The 23571-nt window shown below is 46.9% G+C and overlaps 1 protein-coding gene across 3 annotated transcripts in view; it reads left to right on the top strand.

Annotated features, from left to right (window-relative positions):
• LOC139048616 (uncharacterized) overlaps nucleotides 1-23571 on the top strand; it is a 177359-nt gene that overhangs the window by 122157 nt on the left and 31631 nt on the right. For all 3 annotated transcript variants that reach the window (XM_070523048.1, XM_070523047.1, XM_070523049.1), the window contains 2 exons: nucleotides 14749-14929; nucleotides 20999-21877. In XM_070523048.1, the coding sequence (XP_070379149.1) occupies nucleotides 14749-14929; nucleotides 20999-21877 (1060 nt within the window). The remainder of the gene's footprint in view (nucleotides 1-14748; nucleotides 14930-20998; nucleotides 21878-23571) is intronic.

Here is a 23571-nt window from a genome sequence, read left to right as displayed (position 1 = left end):
TGGGCATCATTAAGGAGTGCAATAGAAGCAGGTGGTAACTCCGTTAGATAGGATACCAGTAAGCTACCGCAGGAGACGGAAGATCTGATCAAGAATTCCAATGTATGCAAGCCACTAACCGTACAGCTAGAATGGAACTGGCAGAACTTTCGAAGTTAATCAACAAGCGTAAGACAGCTGACATAAGAAAGTAAAATATGGATATAATTGAACACGCTCCCCGGAACGGAGGAAGCCTAAAAACAGTGAAGAAGAAACTAGCAACTGGCACGAATCAGATGTATGCGTTAAGAGACAAAGCCGGCAATATCATTACTAATATGGATGAAATAGTCAAAGTGGCTGATGAGTTCTATAGAGATTTATACAGTACCAATGGCACACACGAAGATAATGGAAGACAGAATAGTCTAGAGGAATTCAAAATCTCACAGGTAACGCCGGAAGAAGTAAAGAAAGCCTTACGAGCTATGCAGAGAGGGAAGGCAGCTGGGGAGGATCAGGTAACAGCAGCTTTGTTGAAGGATGGTGGGCAGATTGTCCTAGAGAAACTGGCCACCCTGTATACGCAATGCCTCATGACCTCGAGCGTGCCGGAATCTCGGAAGAAGTCTAACATAATCCTAACACATAAGAAAGGGGACGCCAAAGACTTGAAAAATTATAGACCGATCAGCTTACTGTCAGTTGCCTACAAACTATTTACTAAGGTAATCGCAAATAGAATCAGTAACACCTCAGATTTCTGTCAAGCAAAGGACCAGGCAGGATTCCGTGAAGGCTACTCAACAATAGACCATATTCACACTATCAATCAGGTGATAGAGTAATGTGCGGAATATAACGAACTCTTACACACAGCTTTCATTGATTACGAGAAAGCGTTTGAGTCTGTCAATACCTCAGCAGTCATGGAGGCATTAAGGAATCAGGGTGTAGACGAGCCGTATGTAAAAATACTGAAAGATATCTATAGCGGCTCCACAGCCACCGTAGTCTTCCATAAAGAAAGCAAGAAAATTCCAATAAAGAAAGGTGTCAGGCAGGGAGGTACGATCTCTCCAATGCTATTCACGGCGTGTTTACAGGAGGTATTCAGAGGCCTGGATTGGGAAGAATTGGCGATAAAAGGTAATGGAGAATACCTTAGTAACTTGCGATTCGCTGATGATATTGCCTTGCGTAGTAACACAGGGGACCGATTGCAACTTATGCTCACTGACCTGGAGAGGCAAAGCAGAAGAGTGGGTCTAAAAATTAATCTGCAGAAAACTAAAGTAATGTTTAACAGTCTCGGAAGAGAGCAGCAATGTACAATAGGTAGCGAGGCACTGGAAGTGGTAAGGGAATACGTCTGCTGAGGGCAGGTAGGGACGGTGGATCCGGATCATGAGACGGAAATAATTAGAAGAATAAGAATGGGCTGGGGTGCGTTTGGCAGGCATTCTCAGATCATGAACAGCTGGTTGCCTTTATCCCTCAAGAGAAAAGTGTATAATAGCTGTGTCTTACGACTACTCACCTACGGGGCAGAAACCTGAAGGCTTACAAAAACGATTTTACTTAAATTGAGGACGACGCAAGGAGCTATGGAAAGAAGAATGATGGGTGTAACGTTAAGGGAGAAGAAAAGAGCAGATTGGGTGAGGGAACAAACGCGAGGTAATGACATCTTAGTTGAAATCAAGAAAAAGAAATGGGCATGGGCAGGACATGCAATAAGGAGGGAAGATAACTGATGGTCATTAAGGTTTACGGACTGGATTCCAAGGGAAGGGAAGCGTAGCAGGGGGCGGCAGAGAGTTAGATGGGCGGATGAAATTAAGAAGTTGGCAGGGGCGACATGGCCACAATTAGTACATGACCGGGGTTGTTGGAGAAGTATGGGAGAGGCATTTTCTCTGCAGTGGGCTTAACCAGGCTGATAATGCTAAGGCAAACAAGAGAAAAGCTGCAATTCCGAGGAATAAGGCAGCTGTTTCTTTTTGAATAGTTGCACGAATGTTTTGCATCTGCATTGCTAAACTCATTTGAGATTTTGTAAATATGTGGACCGCGGTAGTGTATGTAATAATGCCACAAAAGCGAAAATATTCCTTTAGAGCCTAGTTTAGACGGGTATAAATACATGTGTCGCGAATGCGAATAAGCGCACACCAGTGAAGTTGTCATCAGAAATGTGTTATAGTGCAGTGTTAACATTTTGTTGAAGAACTTCTGTGGCCGCATGAATGGCAACTCTTTGACGCCGACGATAAATCAAGGCAAAGAAGCTACTGTGAAGTAGAGCGCAGCACTGTGACTTCAATATAAGCCATGCTCCCTGTCATCATTTACCCGAAACTCGTTGTCAATCCTATACTTGAACCATTTCATTTTTATGGCCCGAATTTTTAATAATGCAGCGCGTAAATCATCATCATCATTATCAGCCTAGTTACGCCCACTGCAGGGCAAAGGTCTCTCCCACACTTCTTCAACTACCCCGGTCATGTACTAATTGTGGCCATGTCATGCCTGCAAACTTCTTAATTTCATCCGCCCACCTAACTTTCTGCCTCCCCCTGCTACGCTTCCCTTGGAATCCAGTCCGTAACCCTTAATGACCATCGGTTATCTTGCCTCCTCATTACATGTCCCGCCCATGCCCATTTCTTTTTCATGATTTCAACTACGATGTCATTTAACCGCGTTTGTTGCCTTACCCAATCTGCTCTTTTCTTATCCCTTAACGTTACACCGGTCATTCTTCTTTCCATAGCTCGTTGCGTCGTCCTCAATTTCAGCAGAACCGTTTTCGTAAGCCTCCAGGTTTCTGCCCCATATGTGAGTACTGGTAACACAACTGTTATACACTTTCCTTTTGAGGGATACTGGCAACCTGCTGTTCATGATTTGAGAATGCCTGCCAAACGCACCGCAGCCCATTATTATTCTTCTGGTTATTTCAGTCTCATGATTCGGATCCGTGGTCACTACTTGCCCTAAGTAGATGTATTCCCTTACCACTTCCAGTGCCTCGCTACCTATCGTAAACTGCTGTTCTCTTCCGAGACTGTTAAACATTACTTTAGTTTTCTCCAGATTAATTTTCAGGCCCACCCTTCTGCTTTGCCTCTCCAGGTCAGTGAGCATGCATTGCAATTGGTCTCCTGAGTTACTAAGGAAGGCAATATCATCAGCGAATCGCAAGTTGCTAAGGTATTCTCCATCAACTTTTATCCCCCATTCTTCCCACTCCAGGTCTCTGAATACCTCCTGTAAATATGCTGTGAATAGCATTGGAGAGATCGTATCTCCCTGTCTGATGCCTTTCTTTATTGGGATTTTGTTGCTTTCTTTGTGGAGGACTACGGTGGCTGTGGAGCCGCTATAGATATCTTGCAGTATTTTTATATATGGATCATCTACACCCAGATTTCGTAATGCCTCCATGACTGATGAGGTTTTGACTGAATCAAACGCTTTCTGGTAATCAATGAAGGCTATATATAAGGGTTGGTTATAATCTGCACATTTCTCTATCACTTGTTTGATAGTGTGAATATGGTCTATTTTTGAGTAACCTTTACGGAATCCTGCCTGGTCCTTTGGTTGACAGAAGTCTAAGGTGTTCCTGATTCTATTTGCGATTACCTTAGTAAATGCTTTGTAAGCACCATACAGTAAGCTGATTGGTCTCTAATTTTTCAAGTCTTTTGCATCCCCTTTCTTATGGATTAGGATTATGTTAGCGTTCTTCCTAGATTCCGGTATGCTCCAGGTTATAAGGCATTGCGTACACAGGGTGGCCAGCTTCTCTGGAACAATCTGACCACCATCCTTCAACAAATCTACTGTTACCTGATCCTTCCCAGCTGCCTTCCCCCTTTGCATTGCTCCTAAGGCTTTCTTTACTTCTTCTGGCGTTACCTGTGGGATTTCGAATTCCTCTAGGCTATTCTCTCTTCCATGATCGTCGTCGGTGCCACTGGTACTATATAAATCTCTGTAGAACTCCTCAGCCACTTGAACTATCTCATCCGTATTAGTAACAATATTGCCGGCTTTGTCTCTCAACGCAAACATCTGATTCTTGCCTATTCCTAGTTTCTTCTGCACTGTTTCTAGGCTTCCTCCGTTCCTGAGATCCTGTTCAATTCTATCCATATTATAGTTCCTGACGTCCGCTGTCTTACGCTTGTTGATTAACTTCCAAAGTTCTGCCAATTCTATTCTAGCTGTAGGGTTAGAGGCTTTCATACATTGGCGTTTCTTGATCAGATCTTTCGTCTCCTGCGATAGTTTACTGGTATCCTGCCTAACGGCGTTACCACCGACTTCCATTGCACACTCCTTAATGATGTCCACAAGATTGTCGTTCATTGCTTCAACACTAAGGTCCTCTTCCTGAGTTAAAGCCGAATACCTGTTCTGTAGCTTGATTCGGAATTCGTCTAGTTTCCCTGTTACCGCTAACTCATTGATTGGCTTCTTGTGTACCAGTTTCTTGCGTTCCCTCCTCAAGTCTAGGCTAATTCACGTTCTTACCATCCTATCGTCACTGCAGCGTACATTTCCGAGCACGTCTATATCTTGTATGATGCCAGGGTTTGCGCAGAGTATAAGTCGATTTCATTTCTAGTCTCACCATTCGGGCTCCTCCACGTCCACTTTCGGCTAACCCGCTTGCGGAAAAAGGTATTCATTATCCGCATATTATTCTGTTCTGCAAACTCTACTAATAACTCTCCGCTGCTATTCCTAGAGCCTATGCCATATTTCCCCACTTACTTGTCTCCAGCCTGCTTCTTGCCTACCCTGGCATTGAAGTCGCCCATCGGTATAGTGTATTTTGTTTTGACTTTACCCATCGCGGATTCCACGTCTTCATAAAAGCTTTCGACTTCCTGGTCATCATGACTGCATGTAGGGGCATAGACTTGTACCACCTTCAATTTGTACCTCTTATTAAGTTTCACTACAATACCTGCCACCCTCTCGTTAATGCTATAGAATTCCTGTATGTTATCAGCTATTGCCTTATTAATCAGGAATCCGACTCCTAGTTCTCGTCTCTCTGCTAAGCCCCGGTAGCACAGTACGTGCCCGCTTTTTAGCACTGTATATGCTTCTTTTATCCTCCTAACCTCACTGAGCCCTATTATATCCCATTTACTACCCTCTAATTCCTCCAATAAAACTGCTAGACTCGCCTCACTAGACAACGTTCTAACGTTAAACGTTGCAAGGTTCAGATTTCTTGTATGATGCCGGGGTTAGCGCAGAGTCTGAAGTCGATTTCATTTCTATTCTCGCCATGCGTGCTACTCCACGTCCACTTTCGGCTATCCCGCTTGCGGAATAAGGTATTCATTATCCGCATAATATTCGCTTCTGACAACTTTACTAATAGCTCTCCAATGCTATTCCTAGAAGCGATGCCATATTCCCCCACTGACTTCTCCCCGGGCTGCTTCTTGCCTACCCTGGCATTGAAGTCGTCCATCAGTATAGTGTATTTTGTTTTGACTTTAACCATCGCCGATTGCACGTCTTCATAGACGCTTTCGACTTGCTGGTCATCATGACCGGATGTAGGGGCATAGACCTATGCGACCTTCAATTTCTACCTCTGATTAGGTTTCACAAGACCTGCCACCCTCTCGTTAATGGTATAGGTGGAATTCCTGTATGTTACCAACTATATCCTTCTTAATCAGGAATCCGACTCCTAGTTCTCGTCTCTCCGCTAAGCCCCAGTAGCACAGGACGTGGCCGCTTTTTAGCACTGTATATATATGATTCTTTTGTCCTCCTAAACTCACTGAGCCCTATTATATCCGCTAATTCCTCCAATAGCACTGCTAGACTCGCCTCACTAGATAACGTTCTAAGGTTAAACGTTGCCAGGTTCAGATACCGATGGCAGCCTGTCCGGACCCAAAGGTTCTTAGCGCCCTCTGCTGCGTCACAGGTCTGACAGCTGCCGTGTTCACTTGCTTCGCAGCTGCTGGGGACTGAGGGACGTGGTTTGATTTGTCTATTGGTATAGGAGGTTGTGGCCAAGTGCTGCCCCTGGGTGGCCAATGCTGCTCTGGTACAGTGCATTACCGGTTTTGGTCACCGGGATCAGGCCGCACTTCAGGCCTGTTTATTACCAAGCGCATAGTTTCAACTAAATACAATTGTGCCACTGAACCAGCTTATATATGTGAAGCTGTAGAGACTGTGCATGCGCTTACGTGATGAAAACGAACTGCGAATTCGTGTAACATAGTTATTAGTCATGTGATGCCGCCTCCATGAAACTTGGTTCTTTTTCTGTGAGTGCCAGTGAAGGGAAACTAACATACTTTTATCCCGATTTTCAATCATCTGCACTTGAGTTATTTCACGGATATCTTCGTCCTGCGAAGGAACACAATCGTGCCCTCGTCCTCGATAGGTTTGCATCGATGATCCCGAAATTGAATCGGCAAGAATCCACCGGTGCCATTTCGTATGTTGTGGCTGTGTTCAAGGAGCCCAACATTGAAGCAACGCCTAGGTTGCCCGATATATTGCTTCCCACATGAAAGCGGGAGGTTGTAAACCACTCGGTGAACACACTCGGCGAACTTCTTACGGTAGTGCTTAGGGCACTTATTGGACGTCCCGTCCAATAAGTGCACTGAGCCCTACCGTAAGCACTACCGGTTGACGGATCGAAATGCCTATAACACTATATGCCTGTCACAGCTGATTGCAGAGTTGGAAAAGTTTGGAATAGAGGCGCTATCACGTAGATATATTCCAAACTTTTCTATTCCCATTCTGCATTCATCGTTCCGCGATTGTCGAACAAATTTTTGGACCGTCCCCCTTTACCTCTCTGTCACTCTATATCACAAAAACCGCGATAGCTCCCTATCTGATATGACACGTACACACTGATTATGCATGATCAGATCGAAAAAAAGAAAAATAGTTATTTCTCATTCGCCACCGTTTCGCTATTAGCCCTCGGCCATCGGTCAAAAGCTTTTGGCTGCAGCTACTTCACCTGTATGTGACGCGACCTCAGAAAACCGCGAAAAGTCACCGCGTCAATGTGACGTTAATGCGTTAAAGATACATTGATATCCCGAAAAAACCTGAATTTTCTTCTGAATAGCTGCAGGCCACCCCGTTCTGAAAGGAATAAAAAACGGCTGCTGCCGATCGCTCAGGCGCTGGCTACTTGCACCTGCCGGAGAACATGGGTTTATTTGCGTATAATAAACCTTTTCGCGTGGCCGCTTAGCGTGTTCTGGCACTTTCAGTACGCTGACGGCCTCGCTCTGCCAACTATTCCTTGCCGAGGATCAGTTTCAGCGGCATCCTTAACCTTCCGTTGCACGCCACCGTTATTTCCCACCAGCCACCGCGAGCCAAATTAGAGAAAGGGTAATAAGAGAAAGGGTAAGACGGCGGAACCACCCTCTTCATCCGGCTATCTATTTTCAGTGCGATGGCTCGGCCCCACCAAAACCTCTAGACTTGAGGGTGCTCCGCGCTTACTCGTACCAAATTACAAACGAAAAACCGCTCAAGGTAGGTAAATGTTCGTTTTGAAAGCAAAGGAAAGTTACCTCCAGTAGACTAAGAGAGCGTTTGTTTGGGTAGTTAAACCTACGCTGCGTGTCACCGCCCGATGCTTGCGTCGGCAGTTGCGAAAATTTGACGTCATAAGATTGGAATAAAAACACATTGGATAGTTTTACGCTTAAGCGGGCCATATTTATGACGTGCATGTGATCCATCGTAATATATCCCTTCCTGAAGCAAGTGTTTACTCCTAATTTAACACGGCAAGCTTTTAGTTTGCGCTCCTACCGTGTACTTCCTATCGTCTTTCGTCCGGGTTGCGCTGCCGACACATACAAGCTGTGTTCGTAGTTGAATGAAGTCAAGCGTTGGCCTGATTGTTCTGAGAATTATCTTCTTTAACCTTTTCTGCACATACAGTGTTCGTGCACATTTGTGTCTGTATTTAAGTGATAATTGACCTAAAATGTGAAATTTTGGCCCTGGTCAATGAGAAAAATTGGAACGTCATTTATATTCTTCTAATAAACTGTGTAAAACAAAAACTTGCTGATAAAGACGGTGCGTAAGTATTCCTGTACAGCGTGTTATCCTCATCCCGCTCCACGCGAGCACGAACCCCGCAAGTATCACAAATCTGTACTGCGGCAGGCCGCAAGGTGGCGAAAGAAATATGAAAAGGAAAATTTGTGATCTACCGGCAGTAGAGAAAGATACTATGAAAATCCTTACGGACTTCCGAGAAAATAAAGCTTTGCAGTGAGTTCGCAGCGCGCACTACAGTATTTGCGCCGCATTATCTACGTGCTGCTTTATTCAGTATTCCGTAGAGGTGTGATGACGGTAACATGTTACAATATCGTGTTTGGTGTCCCTGGAGTGGATGTGCTAGCAGCATTGGGCAGACTCTAGAATTTAGGCAAGAAAGACTCCGCTAGCAGCATATAACCACCAATACAGGAGGAAACTCACTCACGAAACATTGAAGGACGTTACCCTGCTCGATCTTGAAAGCCTGGTACATGTGAAAACAGTAAGCATGTTTGCCTTGCAAGTTTGATCGCGTCTCGTACTACGCTGTGGGCCTTTTATACAGAGTGCGTTCTGTTTTATTTTCACCAAATTAAACAAAATAGTTGTCTGTAGCAGGTAGCACAATTCTAACCACTCGATGGGGCGCCCAACAATTCTAGGGCAAATTAACCTGTGTAAGGAAAGAATAAACACAATTGCACATTAAGTTTAAATAATTGCTTTACGGCACACATTTCAATTTACGAATTGCTGCTGCTGATTTCGCAAGGTGCAGAACAAATTCTTAGGACTACCCCAGTGGCGAGATAATTATTTTCGAAGTGTATGCCGTAATGCACTGGCGCTCCACATACGCTTGTGCTTCAGTGCGCACAACAGCGTTTTCTAAAGAATAAGTGGAATACCAATGCATTTTTGACGCATTACTGATGCCGTATATCTTGCAAGTAGTGCCATCCTCAGAATTTGTTTCAAGTGAATATTGGCACATCCTCTATGGTCGCCGCGGCTATGTGCCAGGCAATGAAAATGACGCTGAAGTAGCGCGCGAGTAGACAAACAGAGACAACGACGTTGCGTTGACTGCACTGATAAAGTGCTTTTACACGTCCTCGACACCAGCTTTCCCGTCTCCTACTAGGCTGTGGCACTCGTGGAGATGCGGGGTAGGATCGCCTCATGCTCGGCACCCCTTCGCAGACGCATACATCGAACACGGAATCACCTGCCTTCGTCAAAACTCCTGTTCACCGCTACAGTCGCCGCCTAGCTGCTAGGCCTGACGCCCGATTTCAACCCTTTGCAGGACCCTGCAGGAGCGCATCTACCTACTTTAGTCATAGCTACTGCAACTCCATCGCAGGTGACGCTACAGAATCCTATGATCGCAGAAATTTGGCATGGTGACGGTTTTGAAGATGCCCAAGATTGGCTGGAGCAATTTGAGCGTGTGGCCATTTTAATGACTAGGGCTCCCAGCAAAAGCTGGCTAATGTCTATTTTGCGCTTCAGGACAGTGCGCGAACGTGGTTTGTGAACCGGGAGAGATGTTTGACCACATGGGGTGCCTTCCGTACCCAGCTACTAGACACATGCACTAGTAGCGACAGAAGAGACGACGCGCAGCGCCTGCTCGAATCCCGGATTCAAAAACCAAAAGAGAGCGTCGCCATGTTTGCAGAAGATATGACTCGCCTTTTCCGCAGAGCAGACACTGAGAGGGCCGAAGAAAAGAAGTTACGCTATTACTTGCGCGGAGTGAAGGAGGAACTGTTTCCCGGACTCGTGAGGAACCCACCGACGACAGTTGCCGAATTTACCGAGGAGGCTACCGCTATAGAACGGGCACTACAGCAACGGTACCGCCAATATGATTGCAAGAACTCACCGCTGAATGCTTCAATTCTACCTGAAAGCTGCGGCACGTCTCTGCGTGAAGTCATCCGAAAGATTGTGCGAGAGGAGGTCCGGCAGCTGGTGATTTCTCCTATGGCACCAGTGGTGGCTTCTGTCACTGATATCGTTCGGGAGGAAGTTCGACAGGCCTTTTCGTCGCCCGGCGGGCAGTCGGTGCCGCGACGATTAACCTACGCGGAAGCTGTCTGTCGTCCACCACCCGCCACTTCGATGCTCCTGAACCGTCAACCACTACGACGCAGCCATCACCGCCACCCCTGACGCCCTATTTTCGACAGTCACAGACGCCGTCGGCTATGCCGTATCGCCGTCAGCCGATCGCTGCGCATCGGTCTTACGGCAAGTCCCCTGCTGGCTGCCCACTTCGAAAGACCGATTTGTGGCGAACCACTGACTGCCGGCCGCTATGCTTTCATTGCGGCGAAGCAACACATGTTTACCGCGCGTGCCACTACCGCGCAGCCGTGTATGCAAGGTTTCGCAACTGCAATTACCTTGTGTTTGATGCTGCACGTACCTGCGACGAAAATACTACAAAATTTCTACCGGAAGATTCAGTGACGCCTCGATCGCGTTTCCCTTCTCCGGCTCGTTACACCCCAACCGACCCGTCGCGATTTTCCTGACGCCTCTAGGGGCAGGTCCCCTAGCCCGCGCCGGGGAAACTAGAAGCAGCGACCTGCGGAGGTGATGTTGCAAACCGTCTAGCTTTCCAAAAGCCCCCATCACCGACGACCGACTACTCTAAACTCTGACGTCTCCAACCGCACCCCCTGTAACCGATGCCGTCAGCGCCGATCTTGTCGTTTTCATTGACAGCCACCAAGTGGCCCCTCTCGTCGATACTGGTTCGCATTTTTCGATAATAAGTCAAAAGGTGGCCGACAGGCTGAGAAAGGTGTAAGACGCCGTGGATTGGGCGCAACATCAGAACTGCCAGCGGCCAGTTGATGACGCCTATTGGAAAATGCACAGCCAGAATAGTATTCGCCGGTGCAACCTTCTTCGCCATCCTCGTCATTCTCTTTGAGTACTGCAAAGAACTTATTGGGGATGGATTTCTTGAGAGAGTGCGGTGGAGTGATTAATGTCGGTGACCTCTTCGTCACATTTGCAACGAGCTCAGACGATGTCGACCCCGCGGAACACCAGCGACCCCGTTTACGTATGGCCGATGACGACGTTACGCTTCCGCCGTGAAGCTGTTCCCTTGTACCTGTTATCTGCGACAAATTGAACACCGCGACTGGCGTCGCCGAACACATCGACGCACTAGTACTGAGTCAAGGCGTTTCCATCGCCAGGGCCGTAATTAACCTACACGACAGACGTGCTGAACTCCTACTGATGAATTTTACCAGGGAACGTCGACACATTGTTAAAGGCACGGCTGTTGCTTACTTCGACGAATTTACCTCAGTACAAGACTGCCTCTCAGTGCAGCACGCGACGTCCACCTTGGCTATGCCTGCCCCTGTGGTTGACAACAGTCTCACCTTGTCGCCCGTCGAACGCAACAGCCTTCTTGAGCTCATCGATTAGATTAACAGTTGCTTCTCATCAACGTCACGACTCACCCAGACGCCGCTCACTAAGCCCCGTATTGTCACCGAAGCCGACGCCAGACCAATTCGGCAGAATCCTTATAGTATAGCACCGAAAGAGCTCGAGGCAATACAAACCCAAGTGAAGACGATGCTTGAGGACCGGGTTATTCTGCCATCTAAGAGTCCTTGGGCATCGCCTGTCGTATTGGTGAAAAAGAAGGACGGTAGCCTGCGCTTCTGCGTCAACTATCGAAAACTCAACCACATCACAAAGAAAGACGTTTATCCGCTACCGCGTATCGACTATTCACTGGACAGGCTACGAAACGCACGTTACTTTTCGGCGATGGACTTGAAAAGCGGCTACTCACAAATAGAAGTTGATGAAAGAGACAGGGAAAAAACCGCTTTTGTGACGCCCGACGGACTTTATGAATTTCAATTGCTCCCCTTCGGTTTGTGTTCTGCGCCAGCAACGTTTGAACGACTATGGGACATGGTACTCTCAGGCCTCAAATGGCAAACCTGTATGAGGTACCTGGACGACGTGATTGTTTTCGCCTTCACATTCGAGTAACGCTTGCGGAGACTGGTCTTTTAGGCAATACACTCAGCTGGTCTAACGTTAAAACCTGAAAAGTGGCATTTTGATTTTGAAGAACTCCAATTTCTCGGTCACGTTGTTAGTCGTGAAGGTGTCCGACCTGACGCTGATAAATTTTCTGCCGTTGCTAATTTCCCAACGCCATCAGATAAAAAGGCCGTGCGACGTTTTATGGGCCTTTGCGCCTACTACCGACGCTTGCGGAATTTTCACGCATCGCATGGCCATTAACACATCTCACCAGAGAAGATGTCCCCTTCGTTTGGGGCGAAGACCAGCAACGGGCATTTCTCGACCTACGGCAACGGCTGCAGACGCATCCTGTGCTCGCACACTTTGATGACGACGCTCCTACGATTCTTCATACCGACGCAAGTAATGTCGGCCTTGGCGCAGTATTTGTACAGCGGCAGGACGGCACCGAAAGAGTGATTGCTTGCACCAGCAGGACGCTATCAAGGACGGAGGCTAACTTTTCCACTACAGAAAAAGAATGCCTCGCACTCGTGTGGGCGGTCCTGAAATTTCGGCCATATTTGTATGGTCGGTGTTTCACCGTTGTCAGTGATCATCATGCACTTTGCTGGCTGGCTAATTTAATATACCCAGCTGGTCGGCTTGCGCGCTTCAGTCTTCGGCTCCAAGAGCTCGACTTCATGGTTGTCTACAAATCAGGGAAACGACACAGCGACGCCGACTTCCTTTCTCGGTCTTCTGTTGGGACTGTAGCGCACGACGATGATGACGTGGCTTTTCTAGGCGTGGTAGATAGTGTCGCCGTTTCACGCCACCAACGCGAGGACGCAGAACTGGTTCCCCTTTTCGATTACTTGGAGGGAAAAACAAGCAGCGTGCCGAGGTTATTCGCGAGTGGGCTGCCTTCGTTTTGCTTGCGCCAAGGCGTTCTCTATAAAAAGAGCTTTTCATCTAGTGGCAGCAGCTACTTACTCGTCATTCCTGCATCTCTTCGCGACGAAGTCCTACATGCCTGTCACATCGAGCCGGTCGCTGGTCACTTGGTTTACACCCGCACATTGGCAAGAATTAGGCTAAAGTACTATTGGCCAAGACTTGCGTCGATCGTGAAACGTTACACACAAACATGCCTGAATTGCCAGTGCCGCAAAGCCCTACCCGGCAAGCCAGGTGGACGGCTGGATCCTGTCCAGATACCGCAAGCGCCGTTCGAACAAATTGGCATGGACCTGTTAGGTCCGTTTCCACTGTCTACTGCCGGAAATAGATGGGTAATCGTCGTCACAGATTACCTTATTCGATGCGCCGAAACAGGTGTTATCCAGCCGAAGCAGCGCGATTTTTCATCGAAGCCGTCGTCCTAAGACATGGCGCTCCCGCAGTGGTTATAACAGACAGGGGATCTGCGTTCACGGCTGCGCTTCTGGACACCGTTTTGCGACTGAGTGGTACCACTCACCGAAAGGCCACGGCTTATCATCCCCAAACCAATGGACTGACAGAACGTTTGAATAAGACTCTGGCAGATATGATGAGTATGTACTTCGAAGTCGATCGTAAGAACTGGGACAAGATTTTACCATACGTTACATTTGCGTATAATATGGCGCGCCAAGAGACAACACGCGTGATGCCTTTCAACCTCGTTGACGGCCGGGAAGTGACAACAATGTTGGACGCAATGCTGCCACACGAGTGCGGTGACGACAAGACTGGTGCCGCGGAGTTTACACATCGCGCAGAGGAAGCCAGGCAGCTTGCGCGTTTCCGAATTCAAGAACAGAAAACGATGCCTGACACTACAATATTCGGCACAGACGCCTCTCATACAACGTCGGTGACCAGGTTTGGGTCTGGACGCCCATTCGTCTGCGGGGGCTGTCTGAGAAGCTCCTGCGAAGATACTTCGGCCCGTATACAGTACTGCGCCGCATCAGCGATTTGAATTATGAAGTTGTCCCCCACAGCCATAACTGCTCCAAACACTGGCGTCGTCTGCCTGAGGTTGTGCAGGTGCTTCGTACGAAGCCATACTTTTCCTCATGACTTCAACTTTGCACCGTCTGTGCACAGCCTTCGGACGTTGGTGCATCGGGACGATGCCTCCTTTTCAAACGAGGGGCAAATGCCACATCCTCTATGGTCGCCACGGGTATGTGTTAGGCAATGAAAACGACGCTGAAGTAGCGCGCGAGTAGAAAAACACACAACGTCGTCGCGTTGACTGTTCTCATAAAGTGCTAAGTGCTCGACACCGGCTTTCCCGTCCCCTACTAGGCTGTGACAATATGTACTTCAAGCTCTTTAGAAACATTTCGCACACTTAGTAAGCGATTAACTAAAAAGTTAACGTAGTTAATCAACGAAAAGGTTGATTCGCGTAAATATGTTAATTTTACAATTAGGCATTTTGGCATGTTGTGTAAGTAATGGCAGCCTCGTCGAGTAATTTATCCAAAGGGTTAAAACCATGCTATCTGACACTGGCAATATTAAGAAAAACGTTGGTGCAGATAAAAAAAGGAAACACTATGTGCCTGTCAGTGACGTGCACCGCACTTTTCAGGTGTTTTTCATACCTGTTGCAGCATGTTTATTTTTGCCCCACCTTATTCCGCGCAGACTGCAACCGCACCTACTACGGCCAACATGGCGCCAAGTACGCACTGCGCATGAGTGAACCCTTTCAACGTCACCTGTCCTTCGTGTGTCGGATGGAGTTCGTCGCTGCTGGTGGGGAGATGGGAGACCTCGTGGAGATCTCTTTCCTTTCCTTCCAAGTGGGATTCTACCACCGTGCCAGGTGAGATCATTCAGTGCTCTGTTTGACTCGTTTTCTTCGCTGTTAATTCCTCTACCTGGCCTTGCTTTACCAATATGTCTATGTTCTGTAGATTGTGCATTTGCAGTTACAGCACTGCATCTTAAATAGCAGTGGCACTATTAGCACCAAAGTCCATCCCTGCTTACTCTGAATAAAATAATTCATGCATGGTTTAAACATAGTATTCAAGCCATGACAATAGACGAACGCGCGTAATCCTCTGAACAAGCAACCCAAGCGAGCGAAATTTGCTCTGTTACGTCCCTCACATTCTGCACAAACACATTTTACGTATACTGTTCGTCTTCAAAATCAAGTCAATGTGTTTGGCCTTATGGTTTATTTCGCAGTCACAATTCTTCACACCTGCAGGTCGCAACTAATAAGCCCACATTGTCACCTGGCACTCAGGGGTACGCATTTGTTTCCCTTACACTCACTGGCATTAATCTGCGCTTGCGTTCACTTACTCTCGCCTAAACTGACTCAGTGACTTCCCACTCGTGTGAAGTGAGCAGAAATGAGTGAGAGGGCTCGTGAATATGTGTAGTGATAGTAGCACATCCTACATGTGAGCATTATTGCAAACATTTGTCTCATTCTGCACCCCACCACACTTTTCTGCTGGCAAAATATCAGGTTTTTCTTCGTGTGCTTCATCACCAGCATATGACCTGTTCGCAGTGAAATGACAAGCCATCTTGGGCCTGTTTCTCGCTTACCGGTGCTGTGGTCCACTGTATAGTTGCACTGGAGAGCCGGGGGTTCTGCATTCTTTGGAGGCGTTCCTTTTAGTGCCCACCTCTCCCGCTTTAATTCTGTATAGAAAAGAAATTCGGTTAGGTGAGAATAAAAATAAATTGCAGAAATTTGATAAACCTAGAAACAAAAGCTCACAAGGAAAGTATTATGAAGGCCTATTTTGGTAGTAGTGGGTATCCCATAGGCGAAAATCAACACTGCATACCGATCACTAGACATAAGCAAAATGCATAACATATTATTTTTTGTTCTTTTATAGGTTTTAGCAATGAAACGCTGCTCTCCGACATAAGGAAATGATGAAAGTACAGAAATCCAATTATTTTTTTCGGTCTGCAATAAAACTTCAAACTACTAGCTGGACGTGATATATTGCGCCTTTGAAATTTTGCCAGTGCATAGAAAATCGCCTCTTCTAAAAGAAACGTGTGTACAGCTCCTGTCAGGCACGTACCAAGAATATTTTTTAGGGAAGGGGGCAGCCGAAGGTAAGTTTTCTGTCAAAATGGGGGTTGGGGGGTACCTTTACTGGTAAAAACGTGAATAATGTCTACCGTTCGCCACACCCGCAAAAGAGAAATAAAATAAAGTGCATCTCACAGGTACGCCTGTGAGATACACCTCTCCTTTACATGACACACAAGGAACCACAACAAATGGACTTGCACAGGAAGAGTAAAACCATGAACAAGTAAGCAAGCGAAAATTAAAAATACACATTTCTAGTAGCCCTTTTTAATTATGTCTGGAAAAATTATAAAGAAACATATATTTGCGGAACAATCAGAGTTCTTTTAAATCCTTCGTTTACTGCTCTACCAAGTGCCAAAACCGATTCGTATTGTTACTTGGGAAGTTGAGTAACAATGCGTGGTCACCATTCTCGTACATCTGCGTAGAGCGCCAGACTCTACGGTTCTAGAGGTACTGTGCCCACCGCGGAAGGATACTAAAGCACCCACATAAGCACAGCATAGATGTGGCTACGGTAGGCGGCTCGACTGCTAACTGTAGAAGCGTCATTCAAAACAGACGGAATCATTCTTCACATCCGGCGGCGTTTTCTCTACTTCCTTTTTTTAAATAACAAGTCGATCCATAATGTAACTAAATACGTCGATCCATAAATATTTTCACAACGGTTCAATTTCTTAATGTTCTTTCTTCCTTTCTGTTTGGCTGTTGCCTTACCTATATCCCCTAGTACATCGCTTAATTAGCGAACTCCTTGCGACTCTTGTTTCCAGTTGCCAATTTTCTCGAAAAGTGCTGTGCAATAACGGAGAAACCAGACGAGATAACGGGAGACATTCATATTGCTTAAGGGTTTAACGGTTATTGCAGGGTTTGGTGTTGGACGCTGTCTCGTATTATTTTATTTTTCACCTTATTGGGGGGGGGGGGGGGGGGGGGAGGGTAACCCTAATGATGGGTATACGGTTCCGAGGATCTGCCAGCGTCGCGACGAGCCGTCACTCGAGGAAGTAATGATGCAAAAGGAAATGTTAAACGCCACTGGCGTTTTCGCCGATCGCAACTCGTTCCACGAGCATACAGAGCAGATGACTACGAACTGAATCCCTTTCGTGGTTCCGGGATGAATCTAAACAAAGAAGGTTGAACTAACGAAGCAACAGCGATGCACGTGGCCGTTGCAATAGATGGTGACAACTAAACGCATCTCAAGTTAATCGCGCAGGCACCGCATCAATGAGAAAACTGGCCTTCACACCCCAACGAGGCCAACTAGGGCCAAATGTACCAACTAGGCGCAAATGAAGTTTTACTGTCACACCCCAGGAGATGCCAATAACTATTGCCATTCAAAAGAAGTAAAAAAGACAGCAAAATGGTGACGAGCCAACAGCTGTCAAGTCTCAAGTTTGATTTGTCGGCACTTTAGGAAGGTGCCTGAGGTGTGAAAGTGTCTCCATGGTTACCTAGCTGGCTCCTCCCCAAGTTATATTACGGCAAATTCTGGTTCAAGCGCAAACCGATACTTTTTCCTGCTGCTACGTCGTCGGAGGTAAATGATTATTTTAGCTTCAAACAACCTTTAAACTAAATTTTGCTTTGAATTCTAGTGAACTCGGCGAATTGAACAGGAAAGCCAGAAACCCACGCAAATCCACACATTACACCGAGGAAATTTCGTAGCACACCAGAAATTGGTTCAGAATAAAGCCGTCGTTCAACCAACTTAACTTAGGAAATGCAATGAATTCATTTCAGAAAGTCCACGAAGGGGATAAAAAAACGGAAAATTTCATGGTCACAAGGCTACACCCGATTACCAGCGGCGGGAAAAACGGAAGCCCTAGTGAAAATGCGTGCATGAAATTCCAACACAATGACTCCTGACTACGCAAGCACAAAATATCGCCAGTAGTAATGCGATTTGAGGAAACCGAAACGGAACTACGCCTGCAAGTATAGGTAGCTCACACGCCATAACTTCAATGAGCGTGTCTGTATTAGTACTACACGAATGCAGGTTTAATCACCGGGGTTTCGTTATCTGCTAGCTCATAATCATGCAATGGCAGAAATTAGGCATTTTGTACTATGGCAACCAAGAATCAACCTACCGTCATCAAGCTGTACAGCACGCACTCCAGGGCCCGACCCTCCAGTGCACATGGAGGCTCATAGCTGCTGATTGTCGCCCTGCAGTTGCACTCTCAACGAGTTGTAGATGTTGCACTGGCTTCTTACAAGTTCCTGCAGCATCGTCGGAATTTAACATAACTGCGATCGCCGACGCGGCCGGGCGCCTTCACAACGCGAACACGGTCGCACAACGTCGCTGGTGCTAAGGCATGACCGACCAGGATCGCCGCCGAAAAGAATCGCCTCGTCCGCCGGCTCGCGCGCCATGTGTTACTGCTTCTCGGCCGGCGCAGTCTTTCCATGGAGTAATATCGTGAGCGTAAAGAGTCGACACTCCCGTAGGCGTTGTTGCAGGGCGATAAACGTCACAAACTTGTGCCGCTAAAATTCAGTACACGCAAAAGTGACTCACCACGGCTGGCTTGATTTTTTGGTACAGCAGCTTAACAACTCAAGAGTATCAAGAGTATCCGAAAAGTATCCGGCTCAAGAGTATCCGAAAATGTTACGAAATGATTTACAATAATTTTGGGGGTCGGAGAATGCGTCACCAACTCGACCCAGTAATATTCAGTACACGCGAAACAAACTGCAGCACACAGCCGAGCTGCTATTCGCTAACTGCGCCACTACGCCGAGCTCGGCTACTGCGCATGAAATGTACCCAAAAAAGTAGCGAAATCAGTTACTGTAATGTTTGGGGTCAGAGAAAGCGCCGAAATTTGTCCCGGTAAGATCCAGTACACGCGAAACTGCGTCACACGGCCAAGGTGCTTTTCGTCACAACGCCAGGCGCGGCGAGCGTGCCCAAAAACTACCTAAATAGGTTATAATAATGCTTGGGCTCATAGAAAGTGTCGCAAACACCTCCCGGTACGAGTAAATAACTCAAATTAACTACGCTTCGACGGCGAAGCTGTTTTTCGGTAACTTTCGATAACTTTTCCATAACTTCGTTCAGTTTTATGCGGTAAGCCTAAATGTGCTTGAAGTGTGTCGCAGACTGTCAAACAAAATTTCCCACCTTGCTGTAGGCCAGTAGTGCAGCGGTGCCGTGTCGAAATGCAGACGGAACACAGGCGAACGCCAGGAGCCCAAAAAACGGGCTACATCCAAAATAGTCGGATCGCCGAGCACGCGAGCTTCGCATGCGCGGCCGTCCTCGCTCGCTCCTATGTCAGGCGCATGACGCATGCACGCGCGTGTGGCGTGCCGCTAGCTTGTTGCTAGGCGACGCAAGAAAAAATAGGTCGCAAAATATAAGTTCATTTGCACGCAAAACGTTTTTAGTTTTTGTGGGAACGAATAAAAAAAATATAAAACGTTGTCTGTAAGTTTCTTTCACATTCGTTTTTTCTGATGCTCGCGTCAACTAACGGATGGAGTTGAAACTAGGCGTGACGTGTTTCCTGTTGCCAGTTTTTGCTAAGTGTCCCCTGGTGTTGAATTCGTTTTTCTAAGGCCTAGTCGCGGTGGCTCGAGCGTTGTCAGGTGCGTCTTCAACATCGGTAGAAAGTGATGGCGGTCGTCAATTCACAGATGGCGTTTAATAGCTGAGCCAATAAGCGTAGATCAGCGATAACACTAAACTCTTCTTCGTCGTCTCCAAGGCCACCATCAGCGTCCTCTTCTTCCCACATTACCCACTGTGACAATATTATTCCAACCTCGCGGTCTTTGTTCTTTTCCGAACTTGACGTTCTTTAAAACGTCGTTCAATGGCCCTTCTTTTTTTCTTTTCTATCTACCTTGCGCTTTGCTGGGTGTACACCTTTTTCTAAATTATTGTAATTATTCATTGTTCTTGTTTTTTTACTTTACTCTCCCGCAGTTTCTTTTTTTTTACTAGTGTATGCTTGCGGCAGCACTCTGACATTAAGTTCGTTGCTGGGCGCGGTAAATATTAGAAATTGAGTGAGTGATTATATGATTGCTTATTATATGTTCCTCTATAGGTGATACGTAGCGTTCGAAGCTTCTCGGTTATGGGCGACTTGCCTCAGAACTAGAAGAGGCAGCATTCCGCATTTTCTGAATGGCGTTAGAGCCTGTCTGCGATGAATTTTTCTGTGCTTAACAAAAGGATATGTACGACATTAGGCCATGTTTTGGAAAGAGCTTGGTGGCGCAACGCGCCGCACCGACTCAATAGGGACACTCATTGCAGCCACCCATTCATCCTGTTCATTGGCTCGACTCTAAAAAACATGTAAGAAGTACTCGGCCTGTATCGACATAATTCAGAGTTTATTTTCTATGTTTTGCATATATCTAGATATTCACATGCAATTACCTCTCGCTTACGTCTGCCTCCTTGGATTCTGTTTGCCTGTGTTTCTGTCTCGCTATCTCACATTGTTTTGTCTATCACATTTTATTACTCTTTAAGTACACCAGTACGAAGGCTCCACAGTTATTACTGGACACCTGAATAAAAGTTTGATTGATTGATTGATTTAATAATTCATTGATTGATTGATTGACCGATAATTATTTCTAGTAATGTTATTACCAATAATTTCCCAGTCTTACACGTTGTTCAACAGCTTTTCTCATAATTTTGTATTACCTCTCTTTTTGATTGATTGAATGATTGTTTGACTGGTTCATTCGTTGATCGTTTGACCGATTGTGACATTTTACTCGAGAAAGCTAATTTTTCATTTGCCCTCGCAGCAACTCCAGTCCCAGCTGCCTGCAAGGCCACATGCAAGTTTCTGAAGAGCTCGAGACAAACGCGCTGGCAGTGACGAAGCAGCCATATGTTCGGCAGGCCCTGCTTCTCACGAAGGAGCGCCTTCACCACCGTAGTCACCACAACACAATGGCACGGCCAGCTTCGCCAGACCGAGGATCATCTCCTCAAGTCCCACATGTTAACATCAGCCCTCTAGAGTTTGGTGGGTTTTGTGGGAGCCTCGTTGGTCGAAGTGCCGCCTTTTACAGCTCGCGTCCAAACGTGAGTCTGACTGTAACATTTCCCGTCACGTCTACCATCAATATGGCCACAGCAGGAGTGTTCCTCACTTATCGCTTCCTGAAGAGGGCTGAATCCCACCGTGACAGCGTATACTACGGCGATAAAGTAGCCGGAAGCTACTGCGACCGTGTGCTGACCAACTGCCACGAACAAAACTGTCGAGTTCGTTCACCGAATTATCCGGGTTTCTACTTGAGGAACGTCACCTGCACTTACCACGTCCACCAGACATACTCGCCTCCAGGAAGAGTTGCACAGATTGTGTTCCACCAGAAGAATGAGTACAAGATTAGCATTCACAGCGGATTAGCCAATGCTGGCGGTATTCTGGCCCTGACGACGGAATGTGCCGGTGACGTGGTGCAGATATTAGACGGTGGTCGCGGCAGTGAACGTGATGCGGTGGTGCTACTTCAATTCTGCGGATCTGGTCAACTTCCAGAAGTCATTTCCTCTGGACCAGACGCTACTGTGCGGCTGGTGAGCGTCCCCTTCCAGCAACTCCTTGACTCCCGTGTCGAAATGGATGTGTCGGTGCGATTCATCGATCCTATGGAGCTTCGATTGGTCGGAAGGTAGGAAAATTGGCACTTTCATTCCGAGTTGTAAATCTCAGCAGTATGTGGAAAGCCTAAAGTAATAAATAGAAGGTTACGTGGAAAGGTACATGATACAGGCGCTGCGAAAACTGTATGCGAATTCATGTAGTAGTGTTAGTCTCGTGTTGCATGAAACAAATGACTGGAATAATTAGAAAATACGTCGCCCAATAGGAAAGATTAGAGGATGCTTTAATGAAATGTTTTAAGTGAAACGGTGAAAGGAATTTCGAGTGCGCCATCGTCATAATCAAAATCAGCCTGTTTATGTTCACTGCAGGACGAAGGCCTCTCCCTTCGATCTTCAATTACCCCTGCCTTGCGCCAACCGATTCTAACTAGCGCCAACAAATTTCCTAATTTTGTCGGATCACCCTGTCTTCTGCCATCCTCTACTGCGCTGCCATTCTCTTGGTACCAAATCTGTCACCCTAACGGTCCAATGGTTATCTAATCTCCGCATTACATGACCTTCCCAGCGCCATTTTTTTTCTCTTAATGCCTCCTGACAAAGCTAGGTAGGGAAGTAGAAAAACCACAAAGTAGCAGGGCCACAATACCAGACCCATTAAGAAAGAAACTACGCATACAACCTATCCCTCGCAACATGGACCCAAACCTCCATGCGAGTAGGAGACACTCTAGGGCAGAGTTTTACGAAAAGACGATGGGACATCGGGACAATACAGTCTATACCGATGCGTCCCTATACTCACACGCACACAAAAACAACGCGGCAGTGGTAGTAGTAAATAATCAAGGAGAATTAATCACAGGACTCACGGCCGAGGTGGTTAACATAACCGAGGCAGAGGAAATTGCTGTCGCACTGGCAGCGGAAGAAGGTTATAGAACAGGAATATCCCTCAATATTCTAACAGATTCACAAGAGGTGTGCCGGAGCTATATAAGAGGCAGAATAAGTAACACGGCGCTCAAGATCCTCAGCAGAGTTCCAGTCGCTGAGGGACAACCCACACATAACAATATCTGGATACCAAGCCACGCAGGGATCAGGGGCAACGAAGGGGCGGACTGCCTAGCTCGAGGGATGACCAGCCGAGCAGGAACGTCAACCGCCCCAGAGGGGCCACAGATCAACTGCGGGAACAGCTATTCAGAGCTATTAAACCTCTATAAGGGTCTAAGATATCAATATCCGCCACCACATAAAGCATTAACAAAGGAGGAGGCCGCAGGATGGCGGAGACTGCAAACGGGCACCTTTCCAAACTTACACCTACTAAGTAGGATGTTCCCCACGCAGTATAGCGCAACCTGTCCGTGGTGTGGAGCTAAGCCAACATTGTACCACATTACATGGGAGTGTACAAGAAACCAGGCATTCCACAAACACAAAACACCAAGTGCGGAGCAATGGGAGAGCTGGCTCACCAGCCGCGAGCTAGAGACTCAAAGAGCTCTAATAGCGCACGCGTGCGAGGCGGCCCGGCTCAGTGGAGCCCTGGACTAGGGGCCCATCCATGGCTGAAGAGGACTCAAGCTTCAAGAATGAATACTTCGGGCTCGACCCGCTAAAACCTTTAAAGAGGCAATAAAGTTTTCCATTCCATTCTATTCTCTTAATGCCTATTACAATATCGTGTATACCCGTTATCTCTCTGATCCAAACAGCTCTCTTTCTGTCTCTTAAAGTTGTGCCTAGCATT

This window comes from Dermacentor albipictus, chromosome 8 (genome assembly GCF_038994185.2).
Source record: "Dermacentor albipictus isolate Rhodes 1998 colony chromosome 8, USDA_Dalb.pri_finalv2, whole genome shotgun sequence".
In the NCBI taxonomy this organism is placed as follows: Eukaryota; Metazoa; Arthropoda; class Arachnida; order Ixodida; family Ixodidae; genus Dermacentor; species Dermacentor albipictus.
The sequence above is the reverse complement of the archived record's forward strand: the minus strand, read 5'-3'. Positions and strand labels throughout refer to the sequence as shown.